The sequence below is a fragment of a genome, unplaced genomic scaffold (genome assembly GCF_019419815.1).
Source record: "Pyrus x bretschneideri cultivar Hongxiangsu unplaced genomic scaffold, Pyrus_bretschneideri_v1 Contig6, whole genome shotgun sequence".
Taxonomy (NCBI): Eukaryota; Viridiplantae; Streptophyta; class Magnoliopsida; order Rosales; family Rosaceae; genus Pyrus; species Pyrus x bretschneideri.
The window spans coordinates 4,248,493-4,269,210 of NW_025999798.1; the positions used below are offsets into that span (position 1 = coordinate 4,248,493).

General features: G+C 36.9%; 1 protein-coding gene, 1 long non-coding RNA gene and 1 pseudogene across 2 annotated transcripts; 1 reads left to right on the forward strand and 2 right to left on the reverse strand.

Annotated features, from left to right (window-relative positions):
- Window positions 1–6,793: 6,793 nt before the first annotated feature.
- Window positions 6,794–12,675, forward strand: LOC125471259. The gene is made up of 6 exons (XM_048571490.1): window positions 6,794–7,139; window positions 7,247–7,355; window positions 7,991–8,111; window positions 8,215–9,006; window positions 9,464–11,516; window positions 11,820–12,675. The coding sequence occupies exons 1-6, from the start codon at window positions 6,944–6,946 to the stop codon at window positions 12,245–12,247; spliced, it is 3,699 nt and encodes a 1,232-aa protein (XP_048427447.1). The 5' UTR covers window positions 6,794–6,943; the 3' UTR covers window positions 12,248–12,675.
- An 803-nt stretch (window positions 12,676–13,478) lies between these two features.
- Window positions 13,479–15,067, reverse strand: LOC125471225 (annotated as a pseudogene).
- Window positions 15,068–19,786: 4,719 nt separating this feature from the next.
- Window positions 19,787–20,620, reverse strand: LOC125471668. The gene is made up of 2 exons (XR_007253767.1): window positions 20,479–20,620; window positions 19,787–20,380 (listed from the first exon to the last, which is right to left on the reverse strand). It is a non-coding gene; the product is annotated as an uncharacterized LOC125471668 (long non-coding RNA).
- Window positions 20,621–20,718: the final 98 nt, after the last annotated feature.

Sequence of the window (20,718 nt, forward strand, 5' to 3'; positions counted from 1 at the left end):
ACGTCACCAAATACCCGTACTTCTATCATACCCTGTCTCCAGGATAGGGGCCATACACACTCTCACGATCTAATTGTGTGGTACTTTTTTGTATGCATTATGGTTGCATCTAACCTTCTTCTTAGACTGCCTACGTATCCTAAACAGGAATCAAGTCATTCGTAGTTCGTCATTCACTACACTCGAACATTCATCACATATCACAAAGCTTGGCAAAGTGACTTGATAGAGCACTTGTGGGGATTGAAACAAGCTCAAGAAACTTAAAAACAAGCTTGTGGTGGAAGAAGAATGCTCTTAGTTTGTTTGGTGTGTTTAAAATTCATTTAGTGTTATGTAATTTTATTTGGTGTGTTTATATTCTTTGAATACAAATTCTCTTAGTTTAAATAAAGTAATAAATTAAATAAATATGAAATTACACAAAGTACTCAAAATACGAAATTACATAAAGTACCAAATTACATAAATACAAAATTACAACCCAAAGTGATTGGAAATATGGGCTCCGATTATACAACAAAGTCCCTAGTCCGTCGTGAATGGAAAATCATCACCTAACCACTTTGTGGTGCTAGGACCATCTCTACTTGTATGCCTCCTTCGCACCACGTCCGCTTTCTTCGAATTCCAAAAATATTTAGAATTCGGAGACATCGCATCTACAGGCTCCTTCATTATGTAACGATCTTGTTGAGCCCTTATTTCCTTTTTAAGCTCTTCCCTTTCTTGCCTAAGTAGCTCTCTTTCTCTATCATTAGCTCGAAATAATCTCTCAGTAATTGCAACTTTTGCCTCATCTCTAGCCTTATCAGCCTCAAATTTATCCATTTCCCGCACCAAGTCAATTCAACTTGGCGAGGAAGTTCTTCTATATATTTTGTATAATCATTCTTGGAAGAACTCCCTTTTCTCTTTGAAGCCTTCTTACCTTGAGGCCTAAGTGAATAACAGGTCGACCCCGACACTTGTTCAAGGGTCACTTCCCGCACTTGTTCTGTGTTGCTTTCATGAACATGCGAGTCGTGATATAGTGTAGAGAGTAAATGAGTGTTGTTCATCACAACTTGTGGATCGATAGGCACAACTCTGAATTTAGGACAATCCTTGACAATATTCCAACATTCCCACCAGTTGAATGAATTGTTTTTGTTTTTGGCATTATACCAAGCTTGTGCTTGAAGTGTCTACAAAATGTGAGAGAAAAAAAAAATTATAATCTAAGTAGCTAATGTAAATTTGGTTATAGTACAAACAAACAAATAATATATTGTTACCTGATCCACGTAATTTTCCCCACTTCGAATATTAGTGCTAGCTTGTGCCAAGGCGTTTCTCCAATGAGTACATGATTGGCTGAGTATTCTCCAACGACTTGAGAGCGATTGTTTCATTCTTTTGCCACCAATTTTCTCAAGAAAAAGGGGATGAATATTGCTTCACATTTCTTGCAATTGCATCTTATTACCCGTAATCAGATCATGAGTAACTTCAACCCAGTTAGAACACAACATAACATCTTCAATAAGTGTCCAATTCGTACCTGCATCATTCGCCATTTTTTTTGGAAACAAAAGTATATAGAAACTTTGAGAGAAATATTGGAATGTGGTTGGAAGCATTTGAGAAAATATGAAAGTATGGTGTAAGGTGGAAGATAATGATAAGTTATTTATAGAAAAATAAAACAATTTTTTAAAATTAATTTTTAACAATTTTTTATTAACTTAATTAATTTCTACCGTTGGGTTACTGAAAATTTGAAATCTAACCCTCTAGATTGTGCCACGTGGCATAATGGTAACATATCATTTTTTTTTCTTTTTTTTAAAAAAAAAATTTAAAGTTGAAAAACGTGGACTTTTGATCTGGAATCTAACCGCTCAGATTGTGCCAAGTCATCTAGCCGTTGGGGGAGTTTTGAATTTTTTTTTTTTTTTACCATTAGAAATCGAATGGTCCATAAAAAAGAGCCGTTGAAATCCAACGGTCAAGAGGGTGCCATGTGGCACCAGTAACGGTAACATATTAGAGTGTAAACCGTGGGCCCAACCGCCTGAAATCTTATCGGTGACGTGTCCCCACGTGCGTGTGTTATGCAAGCGCCTGATGCAATTTTTTTTTATAACGTGGTTGACATCATCCTGACGTCAGCCTTGCATCATAGAACCCTCAAGCACTCAGGCTTTGGACTGATGCCTGCCCTTTCCCAAGGACTCCCAGTTAGCCCAATTATCCGCAAGGCTGGAGCAAGAAAGGGAGGTGATTGGGTTACAAATAGGGGTAGTCCACCGGGCTAAACCCAACGGTGGAAGTACTCTTAAGTAAATAATAACGTGAGGGTTGGTCAAAAATAAATAGTGTCACATAGGTAAATGTCAACGAATAACACGAACTTCAAGTTCATGTGTGCTTGGAAAAGGAGAGCGAGGATTTAAGTTGAACTGAGTTAGGACATTTGGTTGCATCGGGAACAGGTAATATTAGTATTTTAATTTATTTTAATTTTTCAACAGATAGTTAATTTAATTTAATTTTTCAACCAAATAGCCAAGTTAATTAAATTTAATTTTTCAACCAAATAGCCAATTTAACTTAATTTCTCAACCAAATAGCCAATTTAATTTGATTTCTCAACCAAATAGCCAATTTAATTTAATTTCTCAACCAAATAGTTAATTTCATTTAATTTTTCAAATCAAAATTAAGGATAATAGGTCGCTTAAAACTACGATTAGTGCATTTTCAAAGAAAATGTCAAATATAATATGTTAAAATTTTATTTGATGTTTGATATGTACAGAATATAAATGTAAAATATTCTTCATTTCCAATAGATATGTCAAATATTTATTTTATTAATAGATGTTACAGCTATTAAAAATAATTAAAATTAGTTTTAGTTTTCATCTTATTGGTTGTCAATGAAACCCATGCACTAAAAAATCAAATTAAATATATTTCACTCCATCTTTGTTTGCTATAAAAAAAAAAAAAACAGTTAGAAAGTAAGGAGTCAAATGGCTCGACTGTCACGTCATATATGAGATCTCTATTAAAGAACACTTGATGTCCTTGCATCTTAGTTGACGTATTTGACATCTCCTTTAGGGATGGACTTAGTAGGTTTTTTTAATGGTAAATGCATAGTCTAAAAGTTCAATTTTTGCATACGAGCAATTAGATACCAATTTATTATAGATGATCTCTTATGTAGTTTATTATAAATCAGAATAATGCTAAGTAGACCAAATTTTTACGATGCAAACCAATATATAATATACACGTTATTTTATTTCATTTTGTTTTGTTGAATAAGGTGTACATTAGTTCGGTATTAGGTTTTGCGTTTCAATTATTTCGAGCTTAAATATGTCACTTGTACATGCAAATGCAATAGAACTTATACATTTGTGTATAGGGTAATGCTAGAGAGATCAAAATTTTAAATTAAATTTGTAAATCAAATAATGTGTCATCACTAAAAAATAAATACGTTAATCAAAGTTTAAGTAATAATCTAATCATCAACAAACACATCATTTACATTACAAATTTAATTAAAAAAAATTTGATCTCCCGCACTATCCTCGTATATAATATACAGCAAATACACAGCTGGATACTACCAAATTATATGTCTCCATCTCCTTACGTCTTTGTGGAACGTTGTATGCCATTGCCCAATACCCAATACAATCAGCAGAAAAAACTATTTAAAATTTTGGCCTGATCATCCAAGAACCCTATTTAGCCTATATTTTTCTTCAACATTTATTACTTTAATGCTAGTTCAAGTTGTTATTCTACTCGGACGGACAAAATATATTCGACATAATATAAATAATGCATGCAGTTGTAACATATAGTATTTCTCAAGTCGTTCTGCTAAGCAGGTTCAAATTTATTATTATTTATTCAGAGACGGGTATGTGATATTATTTTTTTAAAATATTTTTTACACAAATTTTTGTGAAACACAATTTGTAATGTATTTTAACGATTTGAACCGTTTCTTTAATTTTAGGTATTTCCTTAAAGACTATGTCTATCAAAAATCACCAAAATCTGAACCATATGACAGTTGAATTAAGAATTTAGGTTTCTTTGTAGAAAACGTATTCGTCCATATTCTTCACTACAAATGAATGTCTTTATGCTTTTGGATTTGTCTATTTTTTTTTTTTGCAAAGATAATATATAAATAATGTTATAAAAAATAAACCGTTTGGATGGTTGGAATATATCACTGAGTGGGACCAACAAAAATTTGCGTCAAAAATTGTGTAAAAAAAAAAAAAGGTGCGATGGATCCACTCCTATTTCTTTAATATCGTTCGAAGACGGAATAAAACAAAACTACACTACGGTCGTGATTTTTCTCGAGAGTTTTAATTGGTTTGTATAATACTTTAATTAGTTGGGTTGATTGAACAAATACTTTATATATTTTATGAGTGTAGTTTTACATAAGATTAGTTGAAAGCCGCACATTGAATATAAAAGGGAAAAAAATACATAGTGGTTGTGGTTACATTGAAGGCTTCTAAGTTTTCTTTCTCCATCACCTGCCAATTAAAACGACGTCCTTTCCATTTAGTGCACAAATTCATGATAACATTAACACATGGTTGTTGGTAGTACATCGGCTTTTTATCTAATTCCATCGCTGTCCCACTGTCTTTATTTAGGGTTTAATTGGATGCCTCGTTGACACTTATTGGTTATCTTTCATTTGTTCATTTTACAATCTACATTTTTGTAGATATTATCCAAGTCAACAATGATTAATTAAGCATTGTTTTATCCAAATATAACAACCTCATTATCTAATGTGATCATTAGCACCGGAACTGATCATCTCCAGATCCGAACCATCGGTATCATACGGACCTCCCTACCATCACTAACCTCTCCCTCCCCTCCCACCCCAATCCCACTGCATAATTCCCCAACCTTTAACTCCTCCCACTTTTTTCGTTTTCTTTCTTTCTTTCTTTCTTTCCATGTGGTTCTTTTTCGTCAATCACTGCGGGAGAAGAAGGCAACAATGTTGAGGAGAAAGAGAGAGAGTGAGAAAGTTGAAGGAGAAGAGTGATCGCAACTGCACGATTTTACGTGAATAGCTAATATTATTTGGTTCACATGATCCGTATGGTTCGAATTCATAGAGAATCTGTTTCCATTAGCATCACTTGTTATGTTATGAGAGGGAATTTCATAAATTTTCAATTACAGATTTGTAGAATAGCATGTGATTGACACAACAAAAGATTTTATGCTCTATAATGATCGAGGAATTAAACTTCATGAAAGTGTATGCTTGATGACTATTTTTTGATCCGACAATATGATTCATTCTTGCTACTAAACTTCTGTACCTAATGAAAGTGTACGAAAAACTGACATAGAGCATGAGGGTTTTCTTACGACGAAAGGAAAATACTTGACTCATTATATATAAGAAGTCATTCCTCCTTGCAGACAAATCACAATTCAACAAATATGCATAACTTTTACCTATATGGTTGTAATGCGTTACTTTTGCGTGCATCATATAATTGTAAATCCACCAAAAAAAGCAATGCGTCACAATACTTGCCATAAATAGAGTTGGTAGGAAAATTTCTTGATTTTCTTCGGTGAGAATAATTTAAATCAATTTTGGGTTTATTTAGTACAGATTATTTACAAATTTTAAGTTGACTAGAACACTGTGATCTACCATCATTTGAGTTAGACTTTCCTCGTTTTGATGAACCACTAATATTATTCGATTACTTTTTAAAATGAAGGTGAGTTTAGTGTAACGTTCGAAAAAATATATATATAAATTACACTTATCATTCGGAAAAAATACAAATTATTGACTACTTTAGTTGGAAAATAACCATATGAAAAGGAGTGTTACAAATACATGATTAAGTAGAGACTACTTACTACAACGGCAGTGGCAACGGTCGTAAAAATTAAGAAGAAGAAGAGAAAGTGCAATTGACAGAAAGAAAATCACGAAAAAGAAAAGAAAAAAAAATGGACGAGCAAAGAGAAAACTGAAGAAACAAAAAGGAGAAAACGAAAGCTTGTTGTGGAGGAAACAGGCAAATCCAGACGAAAGCAAATCGCCAGTTTTTATTTATTTATTTTTATCTTTTCAGTTTTCAGGAGCTCCTCCTCAAATTTTCCACTTTCTATTTCCTGCCGCACCGATCCGTTACCGCATTCGTCTTCCGATCCGTGCGCGCCTAGGCAGAGCAATAAATGCTTTAGATCCGACTGCCTGATACAGCATTCGTCGCGTTGCGGTTGCCGTCTTCGAGCTCGCTGCGGTCGAGCTTCGATTTCTTGGGATCGCAGTGAGTTTTGCGGAAGCTATTTTTCTCTGTGTGTCGTCGAGCTGTGGAAGCGCCGGAAGTGGTTTCGTCAATGGCGGTGTGAATTCGGGTTCAGTGGCGGCGTAGTGGTTGGCGGGAGCTGAATTGGAGTTGGAGTTAGGTTTTTGGTGGCGGGTGCGGTGGTTGCCCTTTTTTGGTGTCTTCAAATGGCAGAATCTAGGGTTTTGAGACTTCGGTACACGATGAAGGTCTTGATTTGATTGGATTAGATACGTCGACGTTCAGCCTCTGCGTTGCGACTGGTACGGTTGTTTCAGTTGCTGCGTTAATTAATGCAATTTTGTATTAATTTTTACTTAATATTTGGGGTTTGAGTTGACTTGGACCTGGCATGTATGATTCCCACTGATATTGAGTGGTTGGAATTGGAAATTAAATTAGTTTGGTGCATTTTGTGTTGTGGGGGAATCGGAAACGAAGCTTGGTTGCTTAAATTGTTGGCATTGTGAGCACTAGCTAGGTGTATGTGATGGGTTACTGCTTCAATTTGCGTTGTATGGAGCGGTTGGGGCGTCGGTTTTGACTGTGTAGTTTTTATATTGTGAGAGATGCCTCCTTCGCCATCATTGAGGTGCTCTCCGGGACGAGAGCCAAGAGCAAACCATCACAGAAGGGGTCAAAGTTTTGAAAGTGGAGTGTTCTTGAAAGAGAAAGATGAAGATCTTGCCTTGTTCAACGAAATGCAGACCCGAGAAAAAGAGGATTTCTTGGTTCAGTCGTCAGATGATCTTGAAGTTATATTCTGTAAGATGTCATCCACCATTTCATCATTTGCTAGGAAGTGTAAGGTTCAGGATTTTGTCTCTGGTGATAGGGCTGACAGGGTTTCATTTATGTTTTTAAATTTACAGCTACAAATATGAGGCAATTTTCGGATGTGAAGCTTGGAATCACCATTCCGACACGTGGAGAGAGTAGCGACCTGTTTAATGTGGAGGGGGAGAAAAATGACTATGATTGGTGAATTATACTTTTTCTTTATCTGATACCTTAATTTATCGATGCTATATTATTGGTTTAGGATATGCTTTTCATTCTTAGGTACTAAAGAAATGATTAAATTTCATCCAGGATCAATTTGCACGCGTTTTACATTGTAAGCACGAGATATGCCCTGGTTGTAAATTGTAAGACGAGTGTCCTGCCTTAAAACTGGGAATTTTTTGGTAAACCAGAATAATTTACTTTGTCAGAGGACAAAGAACACAGATTATTTTCCTAAAAAAATTGGGTGATGATTTTGGCAGTCCAAAAACAATTTTAAACAACCTTATGAACTCCCCACGTGTGAGAAAATAGAGGAGTGTGGGAAGTGATTTTTCTGGTGCCAAAATGATCTTGCAAACTAAGAGGGTTTGTCTGTTTCATGCATACTTTCATTCTTGCATCTTATCTGGCTGAGATTTTAAGAGTTTCTGTCAAATAGCTGGAAAATTTCACTGCTTGAGATTTGTCCATTTATTCATAGAGCAAAAACTGAATGATCAACATGTTATAGAAGTGGGTTGCATTTTGTTCCTTTACTGATGCTTATCAGCGCTGGTCCTGTTTATGTCTTTTTACTGACGGAATGATCTGTTTTTTAAATTTCAAAGGTTGGTAACACCTCCCGACACTCCTCTTTTTCCTTCCTTGGATGATGAACCACCACCAGTTAATGCACCACAGAGGGGCAGACCTCGAAGTCAACCTATTTCTATATCAAGATCATCCACGGTAGGGGGTCAAATCACTTTTATGGGACTCGATTATGTTAGTCATCATCTTGTAGACTTTGAAGATTATGCTGATATCTTTATTTTCCGTACATTTAATGCAGATGGAGAAGAGTTACCGAAGCAGCAGGGGCAGTGCTAGTCCTAATCGCTTAAGCCCATCCCCTCGTTCGGGGAATAGTACAATCCAGTCAAGGGGACGGTCATCACCGGTACGCCATTCCAGTCCAACCCCAAGTCTACGTCCTGCTACTCCATCACGGAGACCATCTACTCCATCACAGAGACCATCTCCTCCTTCACAGAGACCATCTACTCCCCCAAGTAAATCCCCAACACCTCCTCCAAGGTCGTCTACCCCCACACCACGGAGGATGAGCACTGGGTCCAGTAATACTGGGGCTTCACCTGGGACGAGAGGAACTTCCCCAGCAAAGACAAGTCGGGGGAACTCTGCTTCACCAAAAATAAGAGCATGGCAAACAAATATTCCAGGCTTCTCCTGTGATGCACCTCCCAATCTTCGTACTTCTCTTGCTGATCGACCGGCAACATATGTGAGGGGTTCCTCACCAGCATCTAGAAACGGTAGGGACAATTCCTCCAACTACAGAAGGCAATCAATGTCTCCAACTGCTTCTAGAAGTGTCAGTTCTTCTCATAGTCATGATCGAGACCCATTTAGTTCTCACAGCAAAGGTTCTATAGCATCTTCCGGTGATGATGATCTAGACTCTCTACAATCTCTTCCTGTGGGTAGTTTGGACCGATCAACTTCAATAAGAGTTGGTACTTTTTCAAACAACAGAGCTATGGCCTTCTCCAAGAGACCAGCCAAAGTGGTGTCCTCATCTTCTGCTCCAAAAAGATCCTTTGATTCTGCCCTTCGACAAATGGTACTTTATGATCTACTGCATTAAACTGCATCCTTTATGATAAAATAATTCTTTTATCATCCGATGAGAGGCAACTATTTGAAAGTAGGGATAGTTTTCTTAAGTTCTTATCCAATGACTAAGCAATATAATTCTTTAGAATTTCTGAACTTCTTGTCTGCTAAAGTTTTCTCTAGCTTTCAATTCAAGGTCTTTCTGGTGTGTTTCTTTCCTATTTCAAGTAATAACGTTACATTGGGTTTAACCAGAGTTATAAAAAGATGCTGAAAACATAAACCGCACTGAATTATTGTAATATTCTCTCTCTCAATATTTCTTAGGTTGCCATTATGTTCTTAACACCTTGAAATCCTATAGTTATTAAATGTTACATTTGCACTTCACTCATTGTGATATTTCCGTTCATACGGTATAGAAATCCACATCAGAGGGTTAATGCCTTACCACGTCCATGCAGGATCAACGGAAAGGTCCCCAGAATATGTTTCGGCCACTCTTATCTAGTGTTCCCACTAGCACCTTCTATGTTGGAACAGCAAACTCTGCGCATCGTCCTCTGATTTCCAGGAACTCCTCAGTCACAACTAGCAGCAATGCGAGTACTGATCTGGGTGCTAGTGTTGCACATGATACGGAAGGGAGTGATCACAACCAGGATGATATGGCCAGTGAATCTGAGAAAGTGCCATACTCTGATGTTCATGAAGAAATTTTTGGCTTTGACAAGATGGATGTAGTAGATGAAGACACCAAGCATGACGTCCATGATGGCTCACGTGACATTCATCATGGTGACTTCAATGGAGGCACCAGTACAGTGGAGTGTGGAGCTGGTCACTCCGAAGATTATGGTCACCCCGATAACATCACAGAAGTCAGTCGAACCTCTGAAGATTCTCATGTTAAGGGTGATTTTTCAGAAATCAATAGTCTCGAAGGCATGGAACATTGTCTTAAATGTGGTCACAGGTATTATGTTTCTGATGAGGTGGAACAGAACATTAGATTTTGTCCGGAGTGCAGGACAGATAAACTTTTGACTGTCCTGATTCCGGAGATAACTGAAGTTCCTGAAAACTCCCCAGCTTTGTCTGTCGAAATTGTGGAAGAACAAAAACCTTTGGATGCAAAGGAAACCATGGTGATTGTGCCTGGATCTCCCCAAGTTTCTGATTTGGGAATTCCAAACAAATCCCAGGGTGAAGAGAACATCGGTTCAGGCCAAACTATTGACGGTGAGCAAATCCCTAATTATTTACAAGAAGAGTCTCTTGTAAGACCAGTGGAGGAGGGAGTAGGGAAAGGGCTAGCCGACCAGCAAGAGGTGGGTGCACTAACTGTTGGTTGTAGCCAACCTAATAGTGCGACCGTGAGTCAGAATTTGCATCATTCTAACAATTATCCAATTACAAGGGCTGACATTTCAGAAGGTGCAGGCATTTCCATACTGCTGAAGAGGACAAGCAGTCCCAAGGGGGATGTTATTCAGGGCAGGACGTTAACAGCCACTAACATACCTTACGAGGATCTGTCATATGCTAGAGATAGTTCAAACAGTATGAGAAGCTCCATTGGCCATGCTAGTTTCTCTGCATCATCTTCATTTGATTTTGGCCCAGCTAGACAAACAGAGACTCGTGTGCAGCGACAGTTGAGTAGCAAGAAATCAGACATGGATAGTTTCTCTGCATCATCTTCAGTTGATTATGGCTCAGCTAGACAAATGGAGACTCGTGTGCAGCGACAGTTGAGCAGCAAGAAATTAGACATGGAGAACCACAGGCATGACACAAACACAAGAACCCAAAGTGTTGGATCATCGGACATGGAGAATCACAGAAATGACACAAACATGAAACCCCAAGGCATTGGATCATCATCATATGGAGATCCAAACCATGCCTACCAAATGTTAGGTCTTTTGTCGAACACACATGATGATGATGTTGAGGTTACTGTGGGAAATGTGGAATATGATGTCGCAGAGGTGGCTCCCATAACATCTCAAAAATCCTTGCTAGCTTCAGAATGTACAGAACCAGATGTTACCGCTACAGCTTCTACCAGGACGACTGTAGTCAAGGAAGATGATACTGTGTTCAGTTCTACCAGTGGACGATTTGATGCTTCTACCACAGAATTGTCGAATCATGCAGTTAGGACTCCATTAGAGGAGAATTGGGTAGCACCGGGTTGTGAAAATTATGCTTCAGATGAGAATGGTGAAGAATTGCAAAACTATGCAAGTAGTGCCACAGATCCAGAAGTATCAGTTGTAAATCCAGACTCATTCAAGGAGGAAAACACCACTCTCAACAGCAGTGTTGACGGAGTGGATGCTGAAAAAAGTAATCACAGTGCTCAATGTTCAATGAACAGTGATGCTTCCATTGAGTCAAAAAGCACGATTGAGGAGTGTCAGGAGCCTTCAGTTCCAATTCCTTCCGACAGTTATATGACACCTTCAGTTCCAGAGAACACCACCTCTAATAATGCATATGGCATCTTAGGTATGATTTCAAATTTGTGTTCAACTTTTTTTCTTTCTTGCTAGTTAATGTTTGACATTTTTTATTTTTATTTTTTACTTTAAAACTTTTCTCGATGAGGGTGGCGAGTATTGTGTGGACTACAATATCAGAAATAGAAACTTTTTTCGGGGTTCAACTTTTTTTGCTCTCCCTCATGCTGTCTGGCACTGATATTTTTCCAGTTTTTGGAATAAGCATGGTTCCCTATTTTTTTTTTCTGCTTCCTGACCACATTATATGGAATTAGAGTGAACAGCTGACATGCCTATACATTTTTTTCAGAAGAGGAATCAACAGTAATGGTTGAGTATCAAGGTCGAAGCAAGACGAGAAGCCTGACACTAGAAGAGGCAACAGATACAATACTCTTCTGCAGTTCCATTGTCCACAATCTGACCTACGAGGCTGCAGCCATAGCAATGGAAAAGGAAACCTCAGTCCCGTTAGAAGGTTTTCGGCCTACAGTTACAATTTTGGGGAAATCCAATCCTGAGAGAAAGGAACCGCGGGGCAGAACTGTTAGTCGACGTTCTTTAAAACCTCAAAAGGGCAAGCCAAAGCAGTTGGAAACAGATGCTGAGCTTCCTGCTAGTAAGACTGAGAACGATGAGAATGTTGACGAGTCTTTGCAACGGAATGTAGGGCTTCCCAAGGTAGACAGCATGAAGCCTCCAAAGCTGGAATCCAAGTGCAACTGTACTATAATGTGAAAGTCTCCATTCTAATCCCACTTAAAGTTCCCGCTGTGCATTTTGGCCACTTCCTTCAGCAGTTCAGTGCAGCCCATATTTATGGAGATGGTGCCGAGTACTTGTATTTTACTTGTATTTTGTGTTTGAAGGGGTTTGGGGGTACTTGCCAAATGTTTTTATCAGTTCCGAATCTTCCGATATATTTGTACTAATCGTCGTGAAAACAAGGCGATGTTTTCACGACGTAATTGTAAAGTTTTCCTTTGTCATTAGGTGCTGGTAGTGGTGTGAGGCATCGGAGGTTTGTGGTAGCTCCGGCCTTGTTAGGGAATCAGTAAGTTCGATGTGGTTCAATTCCTCCACTAGTGTGCGTGTGTGTGCGAGAACTCAATTCATTCATATTCATTATGATTGTTTTAGAATATACCTTGATTATTATTACTAGATATTTGGGAAGCGAAAATAATAGGAGGTGCTAGCAATCTTCTCACTCAGGAACTCTTGTTTTAACTTCTTGACTCTCAATTCCATACTCAATGTTGCTTGATGTTCAAGCCGTCTATTTTTAAGTGGGAATCTTAACGAAAAGCTTCAGGTATTGTTCACTTAAACAAAAAAATCATATTTTTACACTAAAAAGTCAATCATGGTACTATTCACTTTACCTTATTTTTTTGTCCTTATCGTTAAAACTCAAAGTTTTCAAGTTTTTTCATTAGTTTTCCATTTTTTAGTTCCTTTTTTTTTTTTTTTTTTTTTTTTCAAAAAATCAATTAAATTAGAAAGAAAGAAGAGAAAATTGTAGCAACTGTGCCTCAACTTTAACTCAATTGGATGTTTGGTTCTCAACTAAAAATCCGTAACCATTGGTCCTTTAACTTATCAAAGTATCCAACTGTAGTTCCTTTCGTCAATTCCGTCAGAACTTCTGTCAAAATAATTTATGGTGGAAGGACTTTTGCTCAAATTAGGTTAAAGTTGAGAGATCGTTGATTCAATTTGGTTAAAGTTGAGGGACCATTTCTTTAATCAGGTTAAAGTTGAGGAATGTCTATTTGCCCCTTGATTCAGCTTCGTGTATGTGACATGTGACTTATTTTGACATAAGTTTGGACAGAGTTGGCGAAAAGGGCCATAACTGCGCGTTTTGATGAGTTAAATGACTAATGGTCACAGATTTTTTGTTGAGGAACTATTACTGCAATTCAATTATAGTTGAGAAACCATTACTACAATTTCCTCAAGAAAGTCAATGAATTCATTTATTTATTTCTTCTTGTCTTCTGTGTTCATCATTGAGAAAATCTAAATATGTGTGAGTGTGCGCGCGCGCGCAAGCTCCTTGTATTCCAAAGCATTATTTCTCTTGTTCATTGTCTTTTGTTTCTTCAAACTTGGCTTCTGCATTGCAGTTCATCGTTTTTCTTGTTCTTGAGGAATGCAGCGAGTCCTGCAAGCGCCTTATCGGCTTCTTCATTTTTCATGAGTTGTTCTGCAATCTCTGCAGGGGTCACCTCCAGCTGCTTTAAGAATTCTTCAATTTCGTTGAAGGTGAAGAATCCACTTGGTGTGCAGTAGGACATAAATGTGCATATCCATGCGCCCCGGTCTCAACAATGCAGGATCTAGTTTCTCCTTGTAATTTGTTGTAAACACAATTATCCTCTCATCTCCGCAGCTTGACCACAGCCCATCAATGAAATTAAGCAACCCTGATAGAGTTAACTGTCGAAAACAGACAACTTAATATGAACAGAGTCATAGATAGAACTTTTTGTATAGCTAAAATCACGTGCATCCTGGTTTTTACCTGGCTGTCATTGTTACTGCCTCCTCCAAGTTTTCGGTCACTCAATTCAATGCTGCAATCAATATCTTCAATTACTAGTATCGATCGATTTGCAGTGGAGACTAACAGCCTCCTGAGCTCGGAGTTGCTACTTTGCATAAGCTCCAAGTCATAGACGTCAAACTTAAGGTAATTAGCCATGGCTGCGATCAAGCTGGACTTTCCTGTACCGGGAGGACCATACAACAAGTACCCGCGTTTCCATGCTTTGCCTACTCTCCCGTAAAACTCCTTCCGCTTTACAAACCTGTCCAAGTCATTGATCAACTCCTCCTTGAGCTTGGGACCCATTGCCAATGTGTCAAAAGTAGACGGATGATGAAAGATGACAGAGCCCCATGGACCTGCATTGTACTCTGGTAAAGTTTTTAAGAGCATGAAGCTTCACTACCTTGTTTTCATGTTGTATGGCTTTTGATCTCTCTACTACTTACGGCAGGTAAGCGCTCAACACTTTTTCTCTGTATCTCTTATGGAAACTGACCTGAATTGACTTGTTCTCAGATACTTCAATTGAGGTGGCTTCCAGCTCGTAGTCAAATTCTGATCTTCGTGTTTCAGTAGAACAGAATTCCCATACCAACTTGATTCCTTCGAATTCATTGATGAGCTTTTCGCCTTTGTTGATGGTGACGGAAAAGTTGTTCTGTCGCGCGGACTTGGAGACCTTGAGCTGTTCGACAGAAGGGGTGATCCTTGTGCTCAAGTAGGCTTCGGAAGCGTAAATTTCATTGAAAGAGATGCCACTGAACTCATCAATGATGAGAATCACTTGAGAATTGGGAAGGTTTCCGAATAGGCCTCCGAGTGTGGCGATGATTCTATCATGGAGTTTTCGGGGTATGAGCTGGGTGGTTATGGTCTGGACCTCATTGATCACTGTCCTGGCCAGCATTGCTCCTGCGGCAAAAGTTGTGGAGGTTGATAGGAATGTTGCCGTTGAAGGCACGTTTGTTAGAGAAAACATCTTTCAATGTGTGAGTTTTTGTGCTTGCTGGTTTGTTGAGTTGAGTTGGAAATATTGGTGAAGGGATTTTATAGCACAAAAATTGGAAAAAGCAGCTTCCACACGAAGCTGTTTGACTAAGATGTTACAAAGCTTTCACCATAATATTTGTTCAAGCCAAGTCAATCTTTTCGATGAGAGAAACAAGCTTCTTAAGCAATTTTCACTATAAAAAACGACCAAGAGAGAGTGCCGAGTCCACTGCTTTTTTTTCACATACACCATTAATCCTTGATTCACAATTTCATGCCAATTGAAAATAAAATTCCAAATTATTGAGACAATTTAAGAGCAACTCCACCGTTGCAAGGGTCCCTAGGGCTATTTACTATTTAATCCATCCAGTGAATGATAACTGCCCTTAATGAACAGTAACTACCTTTTGCATCTCCACTCCTACACTGAACAGCCCTAGTAATAGGCAATAAAATATTAATATTAATATTTATTTATAAAATAATACAAAATAATTTTATTTGTAATTTCGCATAAGATTTTTAATCATTTTCTTTGCGCCACATGTCATTATCTGAAAAGACAATTATTGGTGATGAATTTCGATAAAATTTTTATCCAATGTTGTCGTGCCACGTGTCGTTATCTTTTTGAAATTTTGAGAGAAAGATAGGAATGTGGTTGAAACTAGTTGACAAAATATGAAATTGTGATGTAATGTAGAAGATAATGAGAAGGTATTTATAGAAAAGTAAAATCAATTTTTTTTTAAAAATTTTTCAGAACTTTTGTTTAGGATTTTTATTAATTTTTTACATTTTTTTAAATTTTTTATTCACATAATTAATCTCTACCGTTGGATTAAAAAAAATTTGAATTCCAACACTCCAGATTATGCCACGTTTCACAACGGTGAGATTTCAGAATTTTAAACTGCTGTTTTTTTAAAATTTATAAAGTTGAATAACATGGACCGTTGATTTCAGATCCAACGACTGAAATTAAATAAGGTTTTTACTTTTTTTTTACTGTTGGAAATCCAACGGTCCATAAAATGTTGCCGTTGAAATCGAACAGACGTGGAAAGCCACATGGCCTCCCCAACGGTAATATTTCAGAAAAGCGTTGCGGGCCCCACGTTTGAAACCATGTTAGACGACGCGTGCCCACTTGCGCTTGATGCAAAAAAGAGAGAAAACGTGGCTGACGTTGTCCTAACGTCAGCCTTGCATCATAACCACTCCAGGCTCTCGGCCCAATGACTCCCCACAGGCTTCTCGCTCGGGCCTCTCAGGCTCAATCGCTAGCTTGGGTTGGACCTTCTTGCTTGGGCATTTTGGCACTGTTTGATAGCCAGTCCATTAGGCTATCAGCTTTAGTGGAGCTACTCTAAGTGGTAAAGTGATGCAGACTTCGATTAAATTAAGATATTTATTACTTTAAGTTGAAAATTGAAGATTTAGGTATTTCTGATCTATAATGATATTTTTTTTTCTTTTGTACCTTTCAGGGCAAAACTTAGAGAAATTAATTAGGTAATCATCATAGCAAGAGGTGAGTAATCACAAAAAATCTACTAGGCGCACACGCATTGTAGACTACTAGGTTTAATTGTTCACACTTATTATAATTTAATTGTGATCTTATTTGAGATATAAAAGATTGCACATACTAAAAAGTATTCATCTGACTACTTGAAGTGTCAAAGGAAAAGAAAAGTTGAACAACCAACACAATCTGAAAAAGAAGCTATTGACAAGTTTTCTGTTAAAGGAAAAAAACTACAAAGTTCAATGGAGGGCTTAGTTAATGAACAACACAATTAACTAGTTGATGATTTGGGCCATGAGGATGCTTCTAATGTCTTCACCGAACAACCAATTGAGTCAATTCCCTTGAACATTTATGATCCTCGAATTTGGGATGGTCTGAGATCCAAAATGGATTGATTTGTTAGCAAAAAAAGATCCTGCAAGAGATCTATTAATTGAGAAAAGTCCTAAAGTTCAGTTTAATAGGCTTTTTAATGCATCATTTCAAGTAGCAAATGAGGGCTACAAAGATTGGACACATCTCAGTGTGAGGCTTAAAGAGCATGGAACCAGTTCTGATCATATCTCAAACATGAACACTTGAATTGATTTGCGTCTTAGATTACAAAAAAGAAAAGAAAAGAAAAATGAAACATTGACAAAGTTGTGCAAGACCAGATCAAGAAAGAAAAAGAGCATTGGAGAGAGTTACTACGAAGGTTGATTTCCATTATGAAATATTTAGCTAAATACACACTAGCATTTCGTGGAAAGAACGAGAGGCTTTATCAAGAAAGTAAAGGAAAATTTATCAGCCTAGTTGAAATGATGGCTGAATCTAATTCATTGATAAAGAATTATCTTCAACATTTTCAAAATAATGAATCATTTTCTCTGTCATACTATCCATAATGATGATATTGTTGATATCTTGTGAAATCAAGGGTGCAACCATTTGAAAAATAAAATAACCTAAATATTTTATTGTGATACTTGATTGTACTTTTGATTTTAGCCACTAAGAACAAATGATTTTGATCTTAAGATGTGTGGATGTGAATAGTACTTCAGTAAAAAAGAAGAAATAACAAATAAGGACAAGGACTGTTTGAAGAGTTGCTGAAAGTGTTAAAAAGTCCTAATCTTGAAATTGATGATGTGAGAGGGCAAGGATAGGATAATGGATCAAATATAAGAGGGAGACATCAAGGTGTATAAACGAGACTTTTGAATATAAATTCTAGGGCAATGTACACTAAATGTGGTTGCCATAATCAGTTAAAAAATTTGATTCGACATTTTGAAAAATTTTGACATGATAAGACGAGTGATAGAGATAATGAAATCATTTTATGGTAAAATCTCTCTCCTAATACACCATTGTGATGTTTTAGACTTATTAAGCATCATTACGTGTTTTTAACTTTTTGACAAAACATAATTGACATGAATTACTGCAAATTGGCGTCCCTACTTCATGGGAGGATGAGGTTAGATAGCTGCTTGAAAACTGTTGTAACTTGAAACTCTCTCAGCACAATCCTCGGGATCTCACTTAGCGATTATGTTTCATTTCAAAGTATCAGTATTAACATATTCTTTTGGTTGCTCTTCTTACTCAAGTTAACAAATAATGTTGATTTATGTGGTTTATGTATAGGTGTTAGGTAGGATTTGATACTGCTTAAATTATTTTAAAAGAAGGGATGAAAAAAAGTTGGAGTAAAACTTGTGTTTGATAATTCTGCTTATTTTCAAAGTCACGAGTCATTTTAAATTGAAAAGTGGCAAAAAGTAGAAGCAGCAAAATGCCTTCTCAAAGCCAACTGTTTTTTTCAAGGAGGCCGGTGAATAGTATAATTTAATGAAACTTTCACAATCTCAAAAATACCCTCCTCTGGTTCTCCTTCTTGCTGGGTTGAAGATCGAATCCTCATCGTTGATATTCTTATTTCGCCGGATTTCAAATTTCTAAATTGAAATCCCATTGGAGTATTTTCCAACTCGCCGTCGCATCGCAGACCAAAGAAACAAATCCAAAACCCAGCTCTCAAAAACCATCAAGTGCTCAATTCAAGATGCACAATTTCACACAACAGATCTTCATAGCAAGCTCTTTCTGCAACTCTAAGAGGAAGGTGGATCGAAAAGTAATGGGGAAAGTAGTGGATGGCAGAGGAGATGAAATTGGGAAACTAGTGGTAGTGGAAGTTATATAATTAGGGAAAAAAAAGGTAGAAATCTCAGTCTAAGAAATCGGAAAGTCGATCTTGAGGTAGATGAGAAGGAACTTCTGGACGATGTGGTCCTCAGAGTGGAGAAAATTATATGAAAAAAAAAAAAATTAGGCAAAAAGGATGACTCTAGAATTCTAGATGGGAGTGAGAGACAGAGAGAGAATGATGAGAAAGGGAATGGGCGGCGGAAGAGGAAAGAAAAGACAAGTTTTGCAAAAGAGGAGAACCGAACCTTGGAGAAGAAAATAGAATAAAAAATATTTCAGTCTAAAATATTTCAATTGAAGTAGTTTGTCATACTAATTAATATTTAAGATAAAGTTTATAAATATTTTTATTTTAAAAATAAAGTATATTTAGTAATTCATCTTTATTTGTTAAGAAAATTAAATTAATGGTGCATCTAGTATTATATCTTTTTTGGTCATTTCACACAGTCATAACTGTTTTACGTAAAAGTTTACCAAACATTATAATACTGCTTTTTTTCCAAAAGTACTTTTACAAAAAAAATTTACCAAACACTCTGCTGCTTTATTTCACTGCTGCTTATTCTCAAAGTAATGCATAATCAGTTTTTTTTTCAAAGCACAATAATACAAAACCAGCCCTTAGGTGAAGCCTTGCCAGCTACAATATATGTATTTCAAACAAGTAATGTTAGGGAAAATAATCAACAACAATCACGTCATATGATTTACAAATACAAAGTTTATAACACTAATTTATATTTTTAAAATAAAATATATTTGGGGGACCCTTAGGAATGGAGGCTCTAGGTGGCCACCTACTACAGTTTTCATAAAATAGATAAAGAACCTTTAATCATGTAACTTATCTCTCAAGCTTTAGCTAGTTGCGTACCTCTCAAAGTCTATAAACTTTATATTTGAACAAACACAAGGAAGTAAACATGTTAATTAACGACTAAGTAATAATTCAATCATTAACAACCAATAGAAAGTAAACACATTAATCAACGGTTAAGTAATAATTCAATTATCAACAATCACATCATTTGATTTACATAAAATTTGGGGCCCTCAGAAATGTAAACCTAGGCGGCCGCCCACTCTGGTTATCACAAAATAGATAAAAAAAAAAAAAAGGAACTTTAACAAAAAACTCTCATTACTGTTTACTTTGACGGAAAAACCACATTTTTACACTAGAAAAATCAATTCTGGTACCATTCACCTTTATTTAGTCCTTATCGTTCAAACTCAAAGTTTTCAAACTCTTTTCATTAGTTTTTTTTAATGATTGATGGTGGACAAACTCAGGGACTACTTTTAATGATTTCAAATCTCAATGACCAAAGTGATGAGTTATGCAAACCTCAGAAACCATTTTGGCTAAAAAGCCTACAAGATATTCAATAGCACCATAAACCTCATTTGGAACACCATATAAGACACATGATAGTTCTATATAATACAAAACAGGTGTTTGGTGAGTTTTGGACTAAATAAGCACCGGATTACTAATCCGGCCAAACCATTTTTTATACACCTTAGGCCCGCTTGCTTATCCGGTCCAGAGGTGGCAGATCGAATCCAAGTCACGGTGTTCCTGTTGTGGAAAGACATTATCTGGGTTTTTGGCATAATTTTTATTTGATTTTGATGATGTTCAGTGATTAAACTCAAAATTGGATTTTTTTATTTCACCTGGGTTTTTGGCTGCACTGACTCCCTTGTAAAGCATGGACATGGACATGGACTTTTTGCTTCCTGGGTGAGCAAGCTCCGATGTTTTTGGTGTGGGCGAGTTCTGAATGAATTCCGGTGGTTTCCCTGATGGTGGAGTTGAAATTGCCAGTCAGAAAGTTGAAAACCAAGCTCTGATGCTGCGCAAAAGGTGAAAACTTGATCTTCACAAAACCCAGTTGAGAAAATCAAAGAAACTTG